The sequence below is a fragment of the Falco peregrinus genome, chromosome Z, assembly GCF_023634155.1.
Source record: "Falco peregrinus isolate bFalPer1 chromosome Z, bFalPer1.pri, whole genome shotgun sequence".
In the NCBI taxonomy this organism is placed as follows: Eukaryota; Metazoa; Chordata; class Aves; order Falconiformes; family Falconidae; genus Falco; species Falco peregrinus.
Genome location: NC_073739.1, coordinates 23,301,719 through 23,322,065, shown reverse-complemented (window position 1 = coordinate 23,322,065; position 20,347 = coordinate 23,301,719). Strand labels below are relative to the sequence as shown.

Genomic DNA, 20,347 nt, shown 5'->3' with positions numbered 1-20,347 from the left:
TCAGCACTTGCTCCCAGCCTCCCATGAAAAGCAGCTGATGGGTGTCCTGAACCAGAAGGCTCTTCTGTGTTTAACACTTCAGAAGAGTTTCTTCCATTAAATGTCTAGTTATTTTCTGGAATGAGGAGAGACAGTATCCACAAAAAACTGAAAGAGATTGTCCTAAAACATAATTTTATGTTAAAAAACCAACATTAAACAAACTAGAGACCACTAAAACAAATAAAAACCCAACCCAGAATCATGTTCTCACTGTTGAGCGTGCTGTGCCCTAAGTCACATCAAGGGTGAACACTTGAGTTTATGCAGCTATTTTCTGTATTACAGTCCAGTTCTAGACTAGTTCACTAGTTACACATCACACAGATGTGCAAATATCTCTGAAAGATAGAGGCTTCTTGTTGTGTGGCCAGCTGAGCAACAAATCACTATTTTTAAATTATTTTTTTAAAAAAACGAATATATTCTAGTCACAAAAATATCAGAGGTATCTTACTTTATCCTTCAAAAACAATGCTCTTTGTATTACATCTTTTATTAACAAAGATTAACAAACACAAATCTTGGCACATATTTAGGCTAACTTTCTGTAGCAGATAATACACATTCCTACCAAAAATTTGCTGTCTGGATTAAGTGTAAGCAGTGCACACAGGTGCAGCACAGTTACAAACAGCATAAAGTAATCACAGGTAATCATTGGCTTATTCAGAATCACCAACCATGCAAAAATAAAATCCGTATCCTAAAACCCTTCAGGCTTGGAAAGGTTTGTATAAGCTTTAAAGCCATTTATTTATTCATCTACTTGTATGTGAAATGAAGGTTAGAAACATAATCAGTTTCATTCAGTGCGGTTTACAGAAATTCAGTTGTTAGGCAAACTTACCATTAATTTCCTTTGTCAACAGTAAAAATGTAAATAATACTGATAAATAATGATGGGCAAATTTAGTTATAGGAGTTGAACTGGATTGTCTGGTATTCTTAAATGTATGCATTTAGCTTCTTAAGCCTCTATTTCTAAAGCCATTAATCTACTTAGCCTGCTTAGTGAAGGCTAAGCAGTAATTTGAGCAGAGTATTTTGGCACTTATGTAAATAAAGATACTCTCCACAGAGGACTATCTGTGTGGGAGGGTCATGACAAGATCTTCCCAGGCTGGAAGCTGAAGTTAGGCAAAATCAGGGACAGTCTGGATGCAAAAGGACAGTTATTTCCTAAAATAAAAAGGTGAATTTAACCACTGCAACAATGAACCTGTGGATCTTTCCTATCACTTACTAGTTTTAACTTGAAGACTGAATGTTTGCTTGTACTACATATCCTAGCTCAAAATAAATTTGAGGATCAACAGTTAAGTCCTTTGTTTATGAAGGCAGTAAGCTTGTATCATCATATATGAATTCACAAGTGTGCATCCTGTCCCAGAAGACTTAACTTGGACTCTGAAAGCACCCCTCGTACGTTAGTTTTCTCATGTCAAGACAATGTGACTTTGAAGTACAGAAGCAAAGACAAAGGAGGGGAAAAGTGGAAGAACCATCAGCCGTTGTCTTACAGAGACGCCCAGGGAAGGAACAGGAAGAAATGTAAAGGTTAAAGTTAAAAATTAAAACTAAGTTGAGGATTCTGGTAGGGAGACACACAATCTGTGAGGCAGGGTGGCAAGAGCAACAGTTCATGTGGGAAAACCTAAGTAGCTTGGGTTTACTTATATAGTTAATTAGTCTTTACATATGCAGTTGTTTTTTTCCATGAAAATATTCTTTCTGAAGATAGTGTCTAAATTTCATTTCAGTGACAACATAACCTTTGTGTATTTACTATCCCTGTTATTTCCTAATTACAGGATGCTGGTGAAACATTTTGCAGTTTAACATACCCGCTTCTTCAGAATGTGGGCCTAAAGCCCAAGTGTCATTTACAAAATGAAACCCTAAAGGAGGAGGTAGCAAATGGTCACTCTTTCAGTTGATTGCAGTTGACTTACAGAACCCATGCAAATTCACAAGCTTCAAGCACCAAATGTAGCCTATTGAATGAATTCAACATAAAGCATAAATTCCATATTGAGAAGTATTTTATATTACTATGCACACAATATTACAAGTGTATGATTTGCAGTAATTCTGAATTTGGGTGAAAACTTGAATGAAAATTAAACGCTCTTGACTCAATATAATCAGAAACACCACAGCATCCTCAGAATTAAAAGTTGTGTTGGATGTGGTCATGTCAGAAGGATAAAACAGCAAGGACTCATGTGGCAAAAAGTTCTAAGTCATGAAAAGGGACTCCAGGAGGATCACAGCAGACAGCCTTCAGAACTAAAACAAATATCAGAGCAGATAAATGCCATGCTCTAATGTATTCTACTTAAACGTATTCTACTGTACACATCTATAAGAGCATGAAATGCTGTAAACAAAGGTGGACATCAGGATTCTTCACATTTTCTGCTAAGAGACTGTAGTCTCAAGGCACTGTATGAGCAGTATTATCACCACCTGTATACAAGAGAGGAAAAAATATCAGTGTAGAAAGCTGAGAGTTCTTATCTAGATCAAGTCCTTTGAAATGCAGAAAGGCTGTAAACCAAGAATTATTTACACCCATCAGAAGTAATCTCCTTGCTAACTGGGGCATGACAACAACTGACCTCAAAGCAAGACCACTGAATGATGACAAATTGCAGATGAGACTATATTTGGAAACATGGTTAATTATTGCTTGAAGCAAAGAATTGGATTTTAGAGAAATACTGGCAGACCACTATGTCTTACACTCTGGATCAGTGAAAAAAATAAACAGGGCAACAGAGAAACCATCCCTAAACCATCTTTTTAGGGATCATTTTCATCAATAATGAAGAACTTATGGTGTAAAAGCATTTTCAGAACATTATCAGCATAAAACACAGGTGCAAGAAGCAATATGACAGATTTGCTAATCAGTTTTTACAAGGATTCATAAATGAAAGGTGCAAAAGATGCAGCAAAGATTCCAACACAGATGCAAGCACAGGAAGAGAGCAGCAGGTCATGAAGTCCAGCAATGCAGGAAATCCTTGAATAGCTCAATCAAGCTGTATCATCCTTACTAAGAATGTGGAAGGGAGGGAACGAATTCAGAGCTGCTACATGATGGAAGTCCTCTGCAGCATGGGTCAGTCCATCTGCTTCGGGTTAAGTAAAATACTGTAAGGAAATTTAAAATTCTCCAGTTGTCTCAGAAGAAGGCAGATGCATATGCTATCCTGTATGAGGTATACGCAAACAATTCACTCAGAAAGCCAGGACACCCATGAGTCCTGTCCTCAGGTTCAGCTCTGTTATAGTTTGCTGAACATATGAGCAAGGTGTAATGCAGACCTGAACAACAACCATGGATGCTAATAAGGTAGCACATTTTCTTGGGACCAAAGCACGCAGAATGTAGCTGTGCCTTTTGTAATGCTTGATGCATTGAAGAACAGCAGGAATTTTCAATTTCTGTAGCAGGAGAACACTTACCAACAAATCCATTGCAAGCTTTGACAAACAAGTTTTCAACATGTCCCTTTCAGAAGCCTAGGGAATTCTTGCAGCCGTGAATTCCAGCAAAGTACAACAAATTATAATTAAGAGTCCTGTCAGTTTCCCTCTACCAGAAAGGACTGAAGGTGACTTCAGCCACCAGTGCAAAATGTGTGTCCATTCCAGTATGCACTGCACACAAACCAACCAAGAACAGCCTGGGACAATTCTGCAGCGAAAACCCGATGTGCTAGGTCCAGCCAAAAGTTATTAGTGGACACTGCATGTCAAAACCAAGTTCGATGATCAAATAGTGAACAAAAGGATTACTAGCACTCAAAACTGTGCCAGATAGCACTACTAGCACTCAAAACATGCAACTGTTGGTGTTCCTGCCAGGTCATGGAAAGCAAGGGCACTAATCACAAGGGATAGCTCTGCAGTTTGCTTTTACGATCGATTCAAAGACACCAGTAAGAATGGTGTACAAGAGATTTCAGGGGCGGTCTGGATGCAAAAGAGAAGAAGGAAGTGTGATATCTGAAATATACATCTAATTATTTACAAATGTCCTCCAGTACATCTTGCATGCTTTAGTTATGGGGAATATATTGCTGTCGGCCATAACATACTCAAACAATTACAATAACTTTAAATTTTCTGACTAGTAGCACACAATCTTTTTTCCTTGAACTGCAAATATTGAATGCATTAATATAAAATTGTATTTGCCGTCATGAAAAGGCAGCACCACTAAGAACATAATTAGCATTACTAAGCTACCAGTTAGCCACCAGTAAAAATCTATAGGTTTAGAAGCTTACGAACCATTAGGATTTGCTGCCCCACACGGTAGTGTCATCTGACATATCGGTCAGTGGCTGACTAAAATATGACTGGCTAATATGCAGAAATTAAACTTATTTAAACTGAACCCAAACCAGACAATATCTAAATGCAGACATATGCTTGTATTGCCTTTAATATGGTCTTATGTTCACCTCTCTCAAAGTCAATACAGAGGCCAGATTGATATTAAGCTCCATTTCTCATCAATAAAGGTCAGTTTTTATAGATTCCATCCTTAGAACCAGACATATAAACCAGGCCTGAGGGATCAGAGTTTTCTTTGAAATCCTCTGTTACTGCAAGTGATTACACACCGCGTTCTTTGCTCAGGCTCTGAACCGAGCAACAAATTGCAACACAGTGCCTCGAACAGCTCTGGACTTGTGACTGACTGTTGGAGAGCATTCAGGGTGATAGCTTCTGACAGACGATTCCTCCTCCCATGGGAATATTAAAAGGAGGAGAATTTATTCTGCTTCAGCTCACAAATATTCAAGATGCACATTTGCAAGCTTGTAAGTAAAGTAATGAACTGTCTCTTGGGAAGTGCTGTATCATGCTTTTGGTCACCCTCAAGCAACTCAGCTGCCGTATCTCAGAGAGAGCATCTGGTTTGTCAAGGAGAGCATTCCAAGTTTAGAGCCACGGATGAAGTCCTTGCCTAATTCAAAACACACATAGCTCGTCACTGTTAGTGTACTGCCTTCTGTCACTTTCTGACTACTGGATTTTTAGCCCTGATTATTTGTTTCAACGAAGTTGCCCTTTATTACCCAGTGATCTCCACCAAAGCTTCCCATGTGTGTGACTGGTCATATTTTGTAGCACAGGAGCACGGTCAGCAGTGCAGTCAGCCTGTTGAATATAAATAAAATACCTTCATTGCCATAAGTTCCTGCATCAAGACTGCATTTTCCAGGTCTAGCCTCTGGCTGTCTCCACGAGGTTTAACGTCATAACTAAGGGGATCAATGTGGATGCTTTCCAGCTCCAGCATTGTCAGCTTCACCGCTGCCCTGTCATTTTTCAACTGCTGGATGTAATCCTTCAGCCGCTGCTCATCCTCCTTTGTAAATTCTGTATCACAACTGCTTGCAGTTGAGCTGGTAGTACTGGAAAAAGAAAGAACGGTGTTAAACAAACATTTGGAACAAAAGCTATACTTGTACATCAAACACTCTCCCAATACTTCATCAACACATCTGAGTGTTACTTAAAAGTTCATAGAAAGGACACCTATAGCGTGGACTGGATGTTGCAATGTTCAGAAGATGCAGAGGGGTGTGAAAAATTCAGAAAAGAAATTCTCTAAGCTGCATGAGAAAATTGAATCATGTGACAACTTCTCTGCAAAGCCAGATATTTAGTGGCATGTAACTAAATTACTTTTTCTGGAATGGTGTCCTCTGAAACAAGTCTTGTTTTTTTTAATTAAAAAAAAAAAGCGCACTTAAGCTTTCTTAGCAATACCCTAGCATTGCAAGCTTCTCACTGCTACTCAGACACTGAGTTTTCATCTTCTTTGGGAAGAAGCATCTGCTAAGAAGAAAGAATCAGCTCAGACCTCATTTATGTCTACTGATGGCAATACCAGTTACCAACTCAGATTATTTTTTAATGGATACTTGTAGGAATCAACCTGAGCAAAATTCCACTGGCAGATGCCAGAAAGTAGCACCTTTAAATTCATGTTAAGGTGTATTCCTCAGTATACCGACATTCCTTCAGGGCTGCTAAGGTTTAAAACCAACCCATAAATTAGCAGGATTTTTAATAAAAAATAATCATCAGACTTGACAGAACTTCTCCTATCTACAGGCATCAAACAAATGACTGCCCATTAGCCTGCCCTGCAAATGTTTACACAGAGGTCGCAGAAAGGGAGAACTAATGTCTTAGAGCAGTAGTGGCCCAGTGCTGCCTACCCACTTACACACATGCCAGTGCTGCAGGGGGCTGAGACTGATACAGCTGTAGCATTCCAGGGCTGAATATAGTTGCAATAACACTAAAAGGAAAATAAAATGCTGTGTTGTTTCTATAACCCCACTCAAAGCTGCCTGCTGTCTCCTGAGGTCTTGTAATCAGCTGCTGCGTGAGGGATAAGTCATCCATTAACTGTGCTTGTCTGGAACGCTAGATGATCTCAGTTATCAGCAGGGGAATAAATCACTTTCTGTATCAAATTGCACTGCTGTTCAACATTTTTGTAGGAAGGAAAAAAGCCCCACCCGCTACTTGCTGTGAGAATCAGAATGATGTCCTAAAATACATTATGCATGTGAAAAAGGGGAAGCCCATCACGATAGGCTTGATTCTTCTTTTTTTGGTTTTACTTCAGCTAAAGCTACACTAATTTTTAAGTGCCTCAAATAGTCACCAGTCTTCCCACAAATTCCAAGCACAGCCTTGGAGGAGACTGAGAACTGCAGATCTACAAAGATTTCCAATAGCCCTTCCTCTCATGAAATAGTGTATTACAGTTCTTTACTACATTCTCGGTCAATATCCCATTGTTCTTTCCTTCTCTTAGGAGTAATAGGTGCCATATTTACAAGTATAAACTGGTTTTTGCTTTTGTTTTCATGTTTCCATCTCCAGTGAAGCTAAAAACACCCAATACCTACGCTACATAGAAACCCTTTCAGGTTGAAACAAATTTTTGTTAATACTTAGTTCTTCATTAGAGATCACAAAACATTTCAAAAATCTTGCTTTACTGAGTCTAAAAGTACATCTCCGAAGTAGATATTGACATAAAAATCATGGGGATAGACGATGTGGCAAATACTTCACTCTGCACTGAAGTCATGCTGCAAGTTTCCTCAGCACCCAAAGACAGCAACGGCACAGCTTTTCTGGATTAAATGTAAAACAGCTGTTGTTGGAGGAAGGACAGCTTTTAAAGCCTACACAGGCTTCAAATCCTGGGACACAAAGAGCTCATCTCAGTTTTCACTTGCAAAGGAAAGAAAACCTAGCTCTCCTGCTGGGATTGAAACCTGAGCAAAAATGCTGAAAATCTATTGTTATGTTGTGCTGGGCCTCGTACTCACTGGATATTCACAGATATTGGCCCTTAAAGATCCATGGCTATGCACATATATTTTAGGGGAAAGCAGTCCAGACCGAGGAAGGCAGTCTGGGTCGTTGCCAGTGATAATCAGGCTGCTTTTACTTCAGCCCTGGCTGCCTGCCTGCCTGCCTGTCTGCAGCTGAGTTGGCTCCTCTGGTGAATTGCTAGCAAGCTGCTCTTCTGTGGGTTTTTTGGGTTTTTTTGTTGTTGTTTTGTTTTTTGTTTTTTTTTTTTTTTTTAAGGTGAGGGGCTTCATCAAGGAAGCTGTATCAGTCAACAGAAAGGGGCAAGAACCTTCCCTCTCCCCCCACATTTAGCAGCAAGCCCTGCTCCAGAAGAATGGAGGCAGTATGTGTTGCAGAAATCTGGGGTACAAAGCCCACTTCAGACTGTTGTAAGAATGAGGCTGCATGACGAGGGATGAAAACAACACTGCAGTGTTTCTGAACTCCCACAGCACAGCTCTGCCAGGGTGTGTTCTCCCAAAAGCCCACCATACAGCTCTCCACAGCCATAATGCTGGTCCGCTGCTGCTATATTTTAGGGCCCACAGCTGGTAAGCATATGATCCTCAATTTCAGATACTGCTCTCCCTTCTAACAGCAATCAGGACAAAGGAAAACAGACTGACAGAATGCATATGTAGTGTAACTCATCCATCTATCCAAAACCCACATGAAGGTGCAAAAGATGTACAGGTTCTCATTTCACAAGCATGTGGGTAAGGACAGAGAAAGGATCACAATTTCATCACACCTGGAGGCAATACAACATCAATCTGCTCCTTCTCACTGCTGTTGTATTCAAAACAAGCAAAGAGAAATGTTCTTCCCATCACTTCATCCCTCAAGACTTTTACAATGATGTCATGCCTGGATGATGTCAAATTAATTTTCCTGTACAGCCTGTGGAAAATACGTAGGTTGCTACAGTATAATGTGCAGTTTTATTTGCTGGCATGCATGCGTGTGTTCACATGCACATGTGTGTGCATAAAATGCAGTGGATGGACACAAATGAGGCTTACAATAGCACCTCTGCATGAGTAACTTCTGTACACTACAAAATTTTGTCCATAAAACCTGTAGAAGCTCCAGTTCATCTGTTAAAAATGAAGTCAATAAATAAATCTGCAATTCAGCAATGGTGAGGATAATACAAGGGTTGATAGAACGAAAATAACTGTCAGAACTGAATCCACAAAACTTGCTTGAACGCCTGCAAGCAACCTTATACTTTAAAGAAAGCATTTGATACACAGTATACATGGGCCAACCATCTACTAGGTGAACGCTGTGCCTTGAGGTCTGTAACACCACAATGCCAAAATACAGTAACTTCCTGAGAAACTGAAAAATACTCCAACCAGCCAAAAGACAAACAACCATGTATTTCACTAATATCAGAACATCTGGAGAAACTACGCTGCTTCCTTCTGAGACTAGTTCAGTCCATCAATGAAGTGTTACATAGATAACATTACGACAGGTATTGGGATATTTCTAAATAACTTAACTTGCACACTTCAGCCAAGATAATCTTGTCTGTCAGCTACTTATCTGAAATCTGAGGCGATTCTGATGAGTGATACTTGATGCAGTTCAGACATTTTGTGACACTGCATAATACTGAAAAGAATTCCCTTTGTATGTAAAAGACCAGATCCAGATACAAGGTTGGGCTTACTAGCACTGCAGGGAATAAAGTCCACCATTTTCAGTCAGTTACAAGTGCACTGCTTCTCTTTTTTTTTTTTTCTCTCCTTCTTTTTAAGGCGCATTCAGTCAAGTCTTATTGACAATATATGCTCTAGTTAGCTTCTGTCCATTAGAATAATTATGACTTCCAACTACAGTGCAGACCTTTTTCTACTTTCAAAAAAATGAATTGACATTATTGTCCTGCTGCCAGCCAAATGAGTTGAGCTGCCTGCTATTATTTTTATTCACTTCACCAGTAGCAACCTCTGTGATGCTCTTCCATTGCATTTCATTTTTCATTTCAGTTGCTCCCTTTTACAGTATTTAACCACTTGTCACTAGTGGCTCACCAAGCGTTTATTCTCAGTAATGTGTTCAGTGATTTGACATTCAGAATCTCATTTGAAATGCCAAAGCTAAAGATGGGTCAACAATTCCATTAAAGTCCCTATTCGACAGGATTTTGAACAGCAGGAAAAATTACTCATTTGTCACAAGTCTCAGCAAAGGAGTTTTCATCATCCTACTACCTCTTTACTCAGTCGGTTTCAAAGGGAAAAGGTAGGAATAGATACCTGCAACTAAACCTGCAACACTAGAACAGCTACGGCAAAAGATCGGTCTTGCAGATTCAGAGTCAGTTTGAATCACATAATGTAAAAATGTTTTCATTTCAGTGCAGAGGTCCCCAAGTGGTGGTTCACACAGCACTCACTAGTGATGTGGGCTTGTTTTACTCCCCAGTTTTATAGAGTGCCAAGTTCTTTAAGACAAATAAAAAAACATTAAGCCTGCAGGAACAGCTAGAAAGCTGCTGTCTGCTTTCCTATCTCTGCTTGGACTGCTATTGTAGTGCAAAAGGAGAGGAAATGGAAACCATCAACATCAAGTAGTCACAGAGGGCTGGAGGCCTGTGGCAATGGGACATCTGTCTAGAGCAGTGAGGAGCCAAGTGACAAGTGAGCACACATGAATGGGGTGAGAAAGCTGGCAACAAAAAGCAGGAGCAGGGTCCTGGAGAGAAACAAAAAGGATCCTGAATGATAGGGCTAGGAGAGTTATAGACAAAATCTTCAATTTTTTAAATCCGAGGTAGAACGTTTACTGACATAAATATAGAAAAGCGTGTGCTTTTGAACCAACACAGATTTTCAATCTATGGGCTGGCACAGTGTCATGTGCCTGTAAGGTGAAGAGGGGATGCCTTGATTTTGAGACAGGGTCCACAGAAAGGAGAAATTTGAAAATACCCCTATGACACATCACTTGAACACAACAGAAGGAAAGAAGAGAAGATTTATATTTCATGGAGAAGCTAAATTTTGAGAAATATTTTCATTGATACCTACGTTTAGACAAAGGCACTGGGCATGGGGGAGGGACAACAATATATAACGGATGATCACATCAGGATGCCCATATGACAAGTTCCTGACTTGCTGTGTACTCTTTGAGTGAGTGAGAGAAGCTTTTCTCTCTCATGTCCCACATACATCAAAGCATTATTCAATACAATATCTTGCTCCGTGCAAGACAGAAAAGTCCTACAATGATAATGACTCAAGCGAAAACATCTCTTTTGCATACAGAAGCACTTAAATTTGCATTTCTACACTTCATGACAGTTCATACTAATGAAATTTGAATATTCTGCCAAAACTTTATCTACTCAGCCAACACCTTACGTGCACACATACACACATTGCCAGCTGACCACCCCGGCAAACAATGAGCATGATGGATAATTCTCCTCCCCAAACACACACACCTCCCTCCCTTATCCTCTCCCTCAAAAAACCAAAAATGATGCTCAACAAAGCAAGGACTATAGAGGCTTTATTCCTACCAAACACCTTCGATGAAAGGCCAGGAGAAAACACACTAGCACAGGAACACCTCCCTGCCCCAGTCAATTTCCCCCCTGTCAATACTGGAAAATATCAAGTTGTTTTCAAAGAAAAGAAAAACCAAAAAAAACCAGGTGCCTTGACTGCATGCCAGATACCTCACAAGGATGAAAAACACTGAGGTAGTCATGAACAACCAAAAATGACAGTTTCAAATAACAGAATGGAAAACAAGCTGAGTCTACTAGGTACAGGTGTTGTTACATGTGGCCACTTACAACATGTTAAAATGCAGGTGTAGATATGCTATAAGTGCATACAGTCTGAGGCAAGTCAAGTATCTGAAACAGTTTTGTATAGCTTCTTTCCAAGGCCTGTAAATAATTCTGGTACAATGAGTGCTCAATGTGTTACTAGCGCAGATGCTGCCACATTAATTCTATATAAAGATACAGCTTTCTTGGACTGGAAGCACACCATAAAACTTCTTTGAATAAATCGTTAAAATTTGCCTCACATTTGGACCCTGTTCCCTCAAGTTACCTTTTTGCTCACTTTTTAGCGATTCCATGCTAGTCATATGGCAGGAGATAAGATCTTTTGGAGGAGGCATCAGCAAGAAGAGGAAATGATACAGTACTAAAATAAACTTCTAAAGTGTCAAAAAATGACAGCATTTGAATAAAGAACTGGCGCAAAACTGGAATTAAAATGAAGTTTTAGAGTGAATCTGAGAAACCAAAATAATTTCTAAAGAGAAAAATGTTCATCTATATTTATCCAGGAAGGTTGCCAAATTTGTATCCATACACAAGTACACATATTCACTGCACAGAGCACAATTAACTGCAGCCAGGCAACAACTCAAAAGGAAGCTGCTAGCAGATGTATTTGAACTGGAACACTTGTGCAATAACAGCTTATTTCAGTTTCATTATTTTAGAAGTCTTCAGAAAAACTGCAATATCCACCCTTCCCTGGAATAACCCATTCTGTCTGTCATGATGTTCATTTGCTACTCCACATATGAAAGAACAGCATGGGAAGGAAGAATTTGGAGGAGGGCAAACAGGAATGAGAAGGGAGAGGAAATGGTTTAAAACAAAATGGTTGGATTTGCAACAATTAGAAAACAATTCTTGAGCACTCCAAAACACCAATGGAAGTATACTTCGGATCTCTAGTTCTCCGTATGTCTGTACTGTCTGCATACAATAGATATGAATAAGGAGTACATTATCTGAGTTCCGTTAAACCAGCAAGACAGTCACTGAAGTAAAAAAAAATAATAATGATCTTTCCCTTTATGAGGGAGATCAAAGTTCAGAGTCACCCGTTTGCAACAAATTTATACAAAACCCTTCTTGGCTGGAGTTGCTTCAAGTCTAAAGACAATTAGACCACTGAGGCATGGTAACTTATAAATCAAAGCAAAGAAGCCAGTGCACTGAGGTGAGGGAGGTAGTTCAGCAAATACAACACAATATGACTTTTGGTCTGGAATCAAACACTTGGGGATCAGGACAGCAGATGAGTTGCAGTTACCTTGTGTGGCTGTTGGATGACAGGCTTTCCCAGGGCTGCACGCTACAGCCAGTGATTGCATAGGCTCCCCCGCAGCTCCCATCTAGTTTCATCAGTAAAGCTTTTGCTGCATTCTCAGCTGTCTTCCTGCAGTCGTGAGCTCTCTTAAGCATCTGGGTGATGTTTTCATCACCTGTCTGGTCCCCTAGTTTTCAAGCAAATAATCTGTTTCAGAGCTTTGAGGAGGGTAATAGAAATTAAGGCAAGGGTAGAGATGCTCCTGCGTGTTCTCAGTTTATACTGAGATGATGACAATAAATTACCAATCTGTAATGTGCAAGCAACTTCACTTCTATGTGAGCATCAGTGGTAACCGGACTACTGGTCTGAATGTATGACCCTCCGAGCCACAAGCTCCAGGTACTTATTGCTCCGGGTACATGTCTTAAGTGAGTTTTATCTTAGCTAGCTTCCCTGTTTTTAAGGGTGTGTATTGTGCATTATGATTAGGTTAGGATACTCAAATTAATAACAGACTGGAAAAGCCTCAGCCTAAATTACAACTCTTATTCCAATCAGTCCAGTGCTGTTTCACAGTGTGGTCATTTATAGTGCTTTTTCTCACAAGCATCTTTATCTCAAGCATAATGGTTTACCAGAACACCTTCTTAGAGGTTACCTTTCCAGCTGGAAGAATTGCTTTATGGCTTAGAAGTAGCCTTTCAGAGTTTATAGTCATGCATAGTAAACCAAAAGAAAACAAAAAAAGAAAACTAGCACCGGTGTTCATGAATTTGGTATAATTTCTAGTGGTTATGTAGCATCTTATGCAGCTCGTAAGCCATCCCTTCAGCAGAGGCAGGACACAAACCACCACTGTCACTACTCTTACAGACCTAACTCCTGCTGGAGTCAAGTCATTAAAGTAAGACACATTAGTGAGTACGCTGGAAGTGTGAGTAAAGCTACAATATATTTATACTTCACCAAATATGATGCAAAGATGTCAGAGAGTATAAAAAAAATCCCATTTTGCTCTATGTCAGGTTTTCATTTCATCCTTATTTGAGTCAAAGACCAATTACCCATACTTCACACTTGCTAAGTGATGTGCGTGCACTAGAAATAACATTAATGTGGGAGAAAGGAAGGGAGAATGTCCTGTTAAGAGCAGCTGGATATGCTCAGCAGCAAGTGATACAGAAGCAACTCCCATGAATTTTCCACTCACAGATGTTGATATTAAACTTGACTGGTCTTTAAACCAAAGATCTGCTGTTTCATCTAGGTGTTTTAATCAGATTTCATGGTGAAGTAAAGGTACGTAAACCAAACACAACTTCCTCCAAGCTGTGTTATGTAACGAGAAATTGGCTCTACCTCTATCACAGGGCGGTAATTGGTAATACCATAATTAAGAGCTGTAGACAGACACCTATATAAAAACGAAACTACACTCTCTTTCATAATATGCATGTGAGATGAAACCCTGCTCAATCCCAAAGTATTTCTCCCCTCTAAGATTTCTTTCTGCCACCTATGTGAACAAAAAAATCCAAGACCAAATTCACTTTTTCTAGCCACTAACCTCTGCCAGCAGGAAAGCTCCCTAGCACACTGTAGAAAGGAATGACCAGAGTCTGTGGCTGAAAATCTCAGAGATCCACTCTCATGTTTACAGTGTATGGTGCATACTGCACAGGCTAAAACAGGTACACAAGCACCTGCTTCTGGCACTGGGAGAGATACAAAATAAGAGGCAAGGTTAAGCAGCACAGTGACTGAGGGCTGACTGCATCTAGTCGTCTGAAACAAGAGGCTGACCATGTCAGTCCTGTGGCTCTAAAGCCAGATGGCCACTTTGTCTCTAAAAGCTTTCCATTTACATTTCAGTGGTCCCTGAGAAGCTATTGCTACCATACTGTCTCAACCAGGTAGTTACTATGCCTCAGCACGGCATGAAAAGTTATTCTGAAGGTTTCCCCTCCTTCTACTTGAACATTACTATGGCTACCTTCTATCAATAGAAGAAATGGGACTATAAAACCTAGATTAATGTTCATTGAGTAAACACCTCTTTCTGTCAGAAAAGCAGAGCCAGCAGCAATGTCAGGCTCCAAACGCTTACAAACTGTACCTATGATAGCACTATATGCACAATATGATATCGTAGGTAACAGCTCATTCCATTGCTTAGCAGGCAGCATATTAATAAATACCACTTAGCCAGATTAACTACCCATAAAATAAGAACAATCCAGAACACATAGGCTAGTATCTTCAACACCACAGTAAAACATTAAATAGAGTATTTAAAAATTTCAGAGCAAAGAGCCCCTTTTTTTTTTGCTTTGTGGTAACCACTCAATGCTACCTTTGTATTGTCTTAATCCCAGTTTTTAATAGACGATACTCAACTTCTAGGGGATTCAAACAAAACATTTACTTGCAGTTGCAAAAACTCTATGGCCCTAAGCCACATATGCTCATCAGTATTGTTTAATAATTCCACTCCGTACAGTTGCACGCCTGTAGCTGCCGCACTCCCATCAGAATAGGCATCCTCATGTGATAGGGTATTTAGGTTAATTTAAATTGCTGGTGAATTTAATGATTTAATTCCAGTCTCTCTTTTTCTTTTCCCCTATTTTTTTGGTGTGTAAAATGATTTAATTAGCTAAAAACAAGAAAAGGCTGGAGAGCATTCTTAAGTGATGGGTCATGACGTGATTCACCATTACAAGTAACTGTAATGCTAAATGACATGCAAGAAAAAAAATACATAAAGTGATTCGTTGACATCTTACCAACAGAACCAACACCTGCAGCTCTGAACTGCCCAAGAATGAGACTTTGCTCACTTTCTGCCAATGCCAACAGCAGCTCATATGCTTCTATGCACTGTTCGCTGAAAGAGAAAAGAAACCACAGAAAATAAAAATCGCACAAAACTCTGCAATTTAGAGGGGAAGAATACCTACAACAGCAACAATAAACCAGATGTAGCTGATGAACTGCATGATTGCCTACTACTTGTCTAGCAGCAGGGATACTGAACGACGTAACACACCTAGCTTTTGTCACAAGCATTCAATAGTGTCTCCAATACAAATGGTGGTTGACACGATCCCTTCGAGAAACCTTTTTCAGGCCTTCTTAGTACACAAAATACAGTATACTATACTCTATAACTGTACTATACAAAGTATAGTAAGGAGGAAAGACAAGAAAAATACTTATTGCCTTGTCCTGCATGTCAGATTTTCCTCTCTACAACACAACAGCTTCTAACTACAGTTGTGAGTCACTCAGTCATTCCTGTTGCATTCTGATGTTTTTGAAAATACATACATTAATATACCTATTTGCAATTTACATTTCCTTGTAATTTGCTCAAGGCTGATAGTAACAGAATACATTTTTTAAAAGACACACAATTTGTCTTAAGACCAGAACTGCCTGTTCCAAATTAGTTGCACTTGGAGTTAAATAACATCACTTTATTACATATAGTTTAAAGCAAATTTAGATTCTTGTAACTAAACACCAAGCAATTAATCCACAATTCCAACTGATGTAATATAAAGTAACTCTGAATTATGTGCAGTACAATACTATTTTTCGGTCCACTGGTCTTGTGAAAGATGCCAGCATAATACAGAGAATCTGTATGTTAAGACTGGATACAGCACAGACAGTTAGAGCCTACACACAACACCTAATTGAAATATTATTATGGTATTTGAAAATTAAGAGATAAATCTGTATACTTCTATTAGATCAATTTCACTACTGCTGGTGAACTAGGGTTGAAATACACTTGCATCAATAACTTCAGTTCTGTAGTTTGTCAATTAGTTTAACCAAAGGGATGTTTTTTTTCAGTGAGAAAACAAAAAGAAACAGTATTACTATATGGCACACCAACGATTTCATTCGCAAAGACTTCTAGCAAGTCTCCCCTCCTCCCTCTCTTTCTGGCTGAGACACCCTCTGCATAGGTACATACCTGTACTGCAGTGCGAGCCTGAGGGCTGTGGCATTGGACTCGTATTTCCCAACAAGCATACTCATCCTCTCGGCATTGCTCTTGCACTCTTCCAGTGTTATTGTCAACAAGTCATTCTGGGATTTCAAGTGCTCAATACGGCTGTAGAAAAGGAAGTAATGTGCAACCTTCAAGCTTAGCTTGCAAACACTGTCCTGAAAACTCTAGAACAATCATAATTTAAAACAACAAATACCATTTGGTCTACACAATGCTTTTAATGAAGATGCCAAAAATCTATCAGTCATGTGTCCCATATAAAGAGCCAAGAGGATAGTAATTTCTCTTAGGACCGCCTCTTCTCCTTCTCCTCTCCTTCCCATAAAATGGCATTGTTATGCTGTCAAAAGCAGCAAGCAGAAAGCTCTACTCTTATTAGCCACCAGATTGTGTAGGACCATTGAGTGTTAACTTTTTCCTTAATAGTAATGTATAAATGTAAAATAAAATAAAATACAGTACATAAAATGTATCTGCCTCCATTCCTCACTTCATCCTTCAACATTTGCTTCTTGTTTTAAGTGGCATATTCATTAGTGCAATGTGTGTGTGTGTGTGTAGGGATCACACAGCTGCACAAATGACCCCTTTCTTTGGAACATCCAGAAAAACCATTTCACTTGAACTAGTATTTTGGTTATGATTAGAGAGGTAATCTCCAAAATACAAATGAAGTTTCAATGAGGCAATGAAATCTTCCAAAGTTCTAGCAACAGTCAAACAGAAGCTCATATAAAAACTTAAATGTAATGTTCTTCTCAGTGAGGTTAACTGAATCTGAAAACGGGGCTTCAGAATATCAGCATTACTGTTTATTTTCACTGCTAATTGCACTACACATCAATGTACAATGCCTAATCATGAAAGTTGAACATACACTGAAAACAAACAGGCAAATGATTTCAGAATTTGAGTAGGTAGGATAATGGAGAAATCAGTGCCATTCAGAACTCTAAAATAACTGACAAACACAAAAAGAAGGATTAGTATACGTCTATTCGATGATCAGAACGAACACAGCCCTGTATTTCCTAGATGCTAGATCTTCTCACGTGCTTAACCTCCTGTATCTTCTTTGACACCTCCTATAAAGACACATGTAGTCAAAGCATAATTGTGCAGTGCATGGGAAAAAAAGAAAAAAAAAGATGAAGAAAAGGATCACATTTTGCAGCACTACAAAAACATGAGCTACAAATAAAAGAGATATTGTACTAATCAGACTAAATTTGAGATAGCTGTGGGGAAGAGAGAACCTGGAAGGAAACATGCTGAGACATGATTCTCATGTTCCTGATCCACAGTTTTGATTCTATGTGCCAAAGACAACATGGTTTTGATAAAGCTTTATTGAAGGATAACACCAGCAGCATTCTGACTGCAACCAGAAAGCTGCAATCTTTCTTTCGCAGACAGAGGTCTATTTGCTGATATATATGCCACATCATCACACATCAGTACCTTTTTTGATACAATTAATGCTACAATTCTGTTTTTCCAGGACAAAACAAAGCAAGATAATTCCAAAATGATGGGGAGAAAGTTACGGGAAGTCTTATTTCTAGCAGTGATACCTCTCATGAAAAAAAGACGCCATGTCTGCTTGGTCAGCCATAGAGAAGGATACTCTACAGTGCAAACCATCACAGGTGAAGGTGCCATGCTGATCTCATAATACATGACCAAACTGTCATACTAATGGTAAGAATCCTTAGTATACAATCCCATCTTCTCATCAGCAACTATACTCCATGTTTATCTGCAGCTGCCACAGCTGAGCTGGGAATGAACTAAGAAATGTTCAAAAAGGAGAAACAAGTTTAATAAAGCTAACAGCAGAAAACCTTACCTATTTAATCTCTCTGTCTCCACTTCAAACTCTCGGATTTTACTTTCAGAGATAGCAGATCCATGTGAATAAAGAGTCTGGAAGATTTCCTGGATGTTTGAGCAGTCTTGGAGGGAATGTGCCAAATGTTCAGCCACAGTACTAGACACCTGCACAGGGCAGTTAATAGATCATTGTGAACAGACAACCACTGGATTCCTCCCACAGGCGGTCTGCACCGAGAGCTTCACTTGCTTGCATGCACTCACTTCAAGGCATTCATCAATCAGTTTTTACTGTGAATTTTACATTGCATAGAACATTTACAAGCTTCCACTTTAAGAAGCTATTTTGATTAAAAATTCTACTAACCAAATGGTAAAGCCCACTATTTCATCATATATTTAAAAGCCTAATATGCAAATTCTTAGTTTTCTTGAAAGCTTAGCAAAAGGTCAGTGGTAAGTGAAACGCAAACTCCTCAGTGAAACAAATATTCACACACAGTACCAACAGTGTTACAAATTTACATTGGCATTACAAAGCAACCTGTTGTCTGTTGACTGGAAGTTGTGAAATGCAACTGAAGAGTCTTCTCTTGAAGAGCAGGATCTTGGAAGAACTGACTCCAAATTTATCCTCTTGAAGTCACTCAGAGAATGACTTCTAGCCACCAGTTATGATAAAATGAGATCTTAATATTATGAGAAAATGAGATCTTAATACAGGTTTAAATATGTTCTGTCGCCACATTTTTCTCTAAAGAACTTTTGAAATTTTTCTGTTCATTCATACATTCATTTAGTAAGAAAACAATGCTGCTTTTAATGGAATATGAGTCATCTTCAGACAGCATCATGCATGCACATAATTATTAGTCCTTACCCCTATGCTGCTGATTTCTGATCCTAAGACAGGTCTATCAGATGATGAAGACTCTGATCTTGTCTTTGACAACTTCACCCTTTCAGCAATCTGTAAGTCAGAATGCTGAACAGGTTACACAGGAACCCACACTCCATAAAGGTTACACAAAATGCACTTGTTCGCTAGCTCCACTTGCAAACTTGAACTACTGTAAAAGTGATACGTGAGAGAATTACAGTCATTAGCGCATAATTCCCTTCTGCAGCTCAAGTTCACGAGCCTGCTTAGGACTCCAGAAAACTCTGGGGAGTCTAGGTATCTCCCAGTTAATCACATGCTTGCACAGCAGCTGTGCAAAATGAAGCCTGCTTTTCCCAGAAAATGGCAAGTGTTACTGCAACACAAAAGAGCTCACCTTGGCTATGGGAATATCATTGCTACTGCTGCTTGTGCTCAGCTCTCCCGTGCTGGGGTTAATGGGTCGATTGGCAGAAGTGAGACGACTTGGGCTTGCAGGGCCTGTTGCCTGCACACTTTGCAAACGTGTTTGCAGTTCCCGAACCTACAATAAAACATAACATTCTGGTTTTTCCACTTTCATGGTTTAAATAGTTTGGAGATTTTCTCATTGTCTGGCAAACCCTAATTGCTTCTGGCTTGAGCACAGAAGTTGTATTTTGTCCTGTGGTGGCCACGAAGTTTTCACGTAGGGAGAAGATGAAGGGAGGTTGTTTTAAAATTCCATTGTCGTCAGTTTTTTAAACTATTTGCAATGTGCAAATATGTAAATGTAATACTGTAGAGTAATTATTGAAAGTTTCAGCTTGTTTTATGTAACCCTTTCAGTGCAGCTCCACTATATGTATAGAAGTTACTCTCTCTGAGATGGAGCTAAGCCTCTAGACAAGATTATGATCCTAACAAATCACACGAAGAACCTGTTGTTAATGGAAAGCTCTAGTGTTGAAAAAACTTTACATAAATGTATCACAGGATGGCTTTCTCATATTTAAAGGTCAAAGAAATTCAAAGAATAAACACGCTTTCAAATGCACAGTTAATTAAAGCTATCATATAGCGTGTATGTAC

At 39.2% G+C, this 20,347-nt stretch overlaps 1 protein-coding gene across 4 annotated transcripts in view; it reads right to left on the bottom strand.

Moving 5' to 3' along the window:
• MCC (MCC regulator of WNT signaling pathway) overlaps positions 1-20,347 on the bottom strand; it is a 230,681-nt gene that overhangs the window by 17,903 nt on the left and 192,431 nt on the right. For 3 of the 4 annotated variants that reach the window (XM_055790266.1, XM_055790268.1, XM_005242516.4), the window contains 7 exons: positions 19,674-19,820; positions 19,277-19,366; positions 18,413-18,561; positions 16,525-16,665; positions 15,323-15,423; positions 12,537-12,720; positions 5,246-5,480 (listed from right to left, as the gene is read on the bottom strand). In XM_055790266.1, the coding sequence (XP_055646241.1) occupies positions 5,246-5,480; positions 12,537-12,720; positions 15,323-15,423; positions 16,525-16,665; positions 18,413-18,561; positions 19,277-19,366; positions 19,674-19,820 (1,047 nt within the window). The remainder of the gene's footprint in view (positions 1-5,245; positions 5,481-12,536; positions 12,721-15,322; positions 15,424-16,524; positions 16,666-18,412; positions 18,562-19,276; positions 19,367-19,673; positions 19,821-20,347) is intronic. The other variant, XM_055790267.1, reaches the window with a different exon arrangement.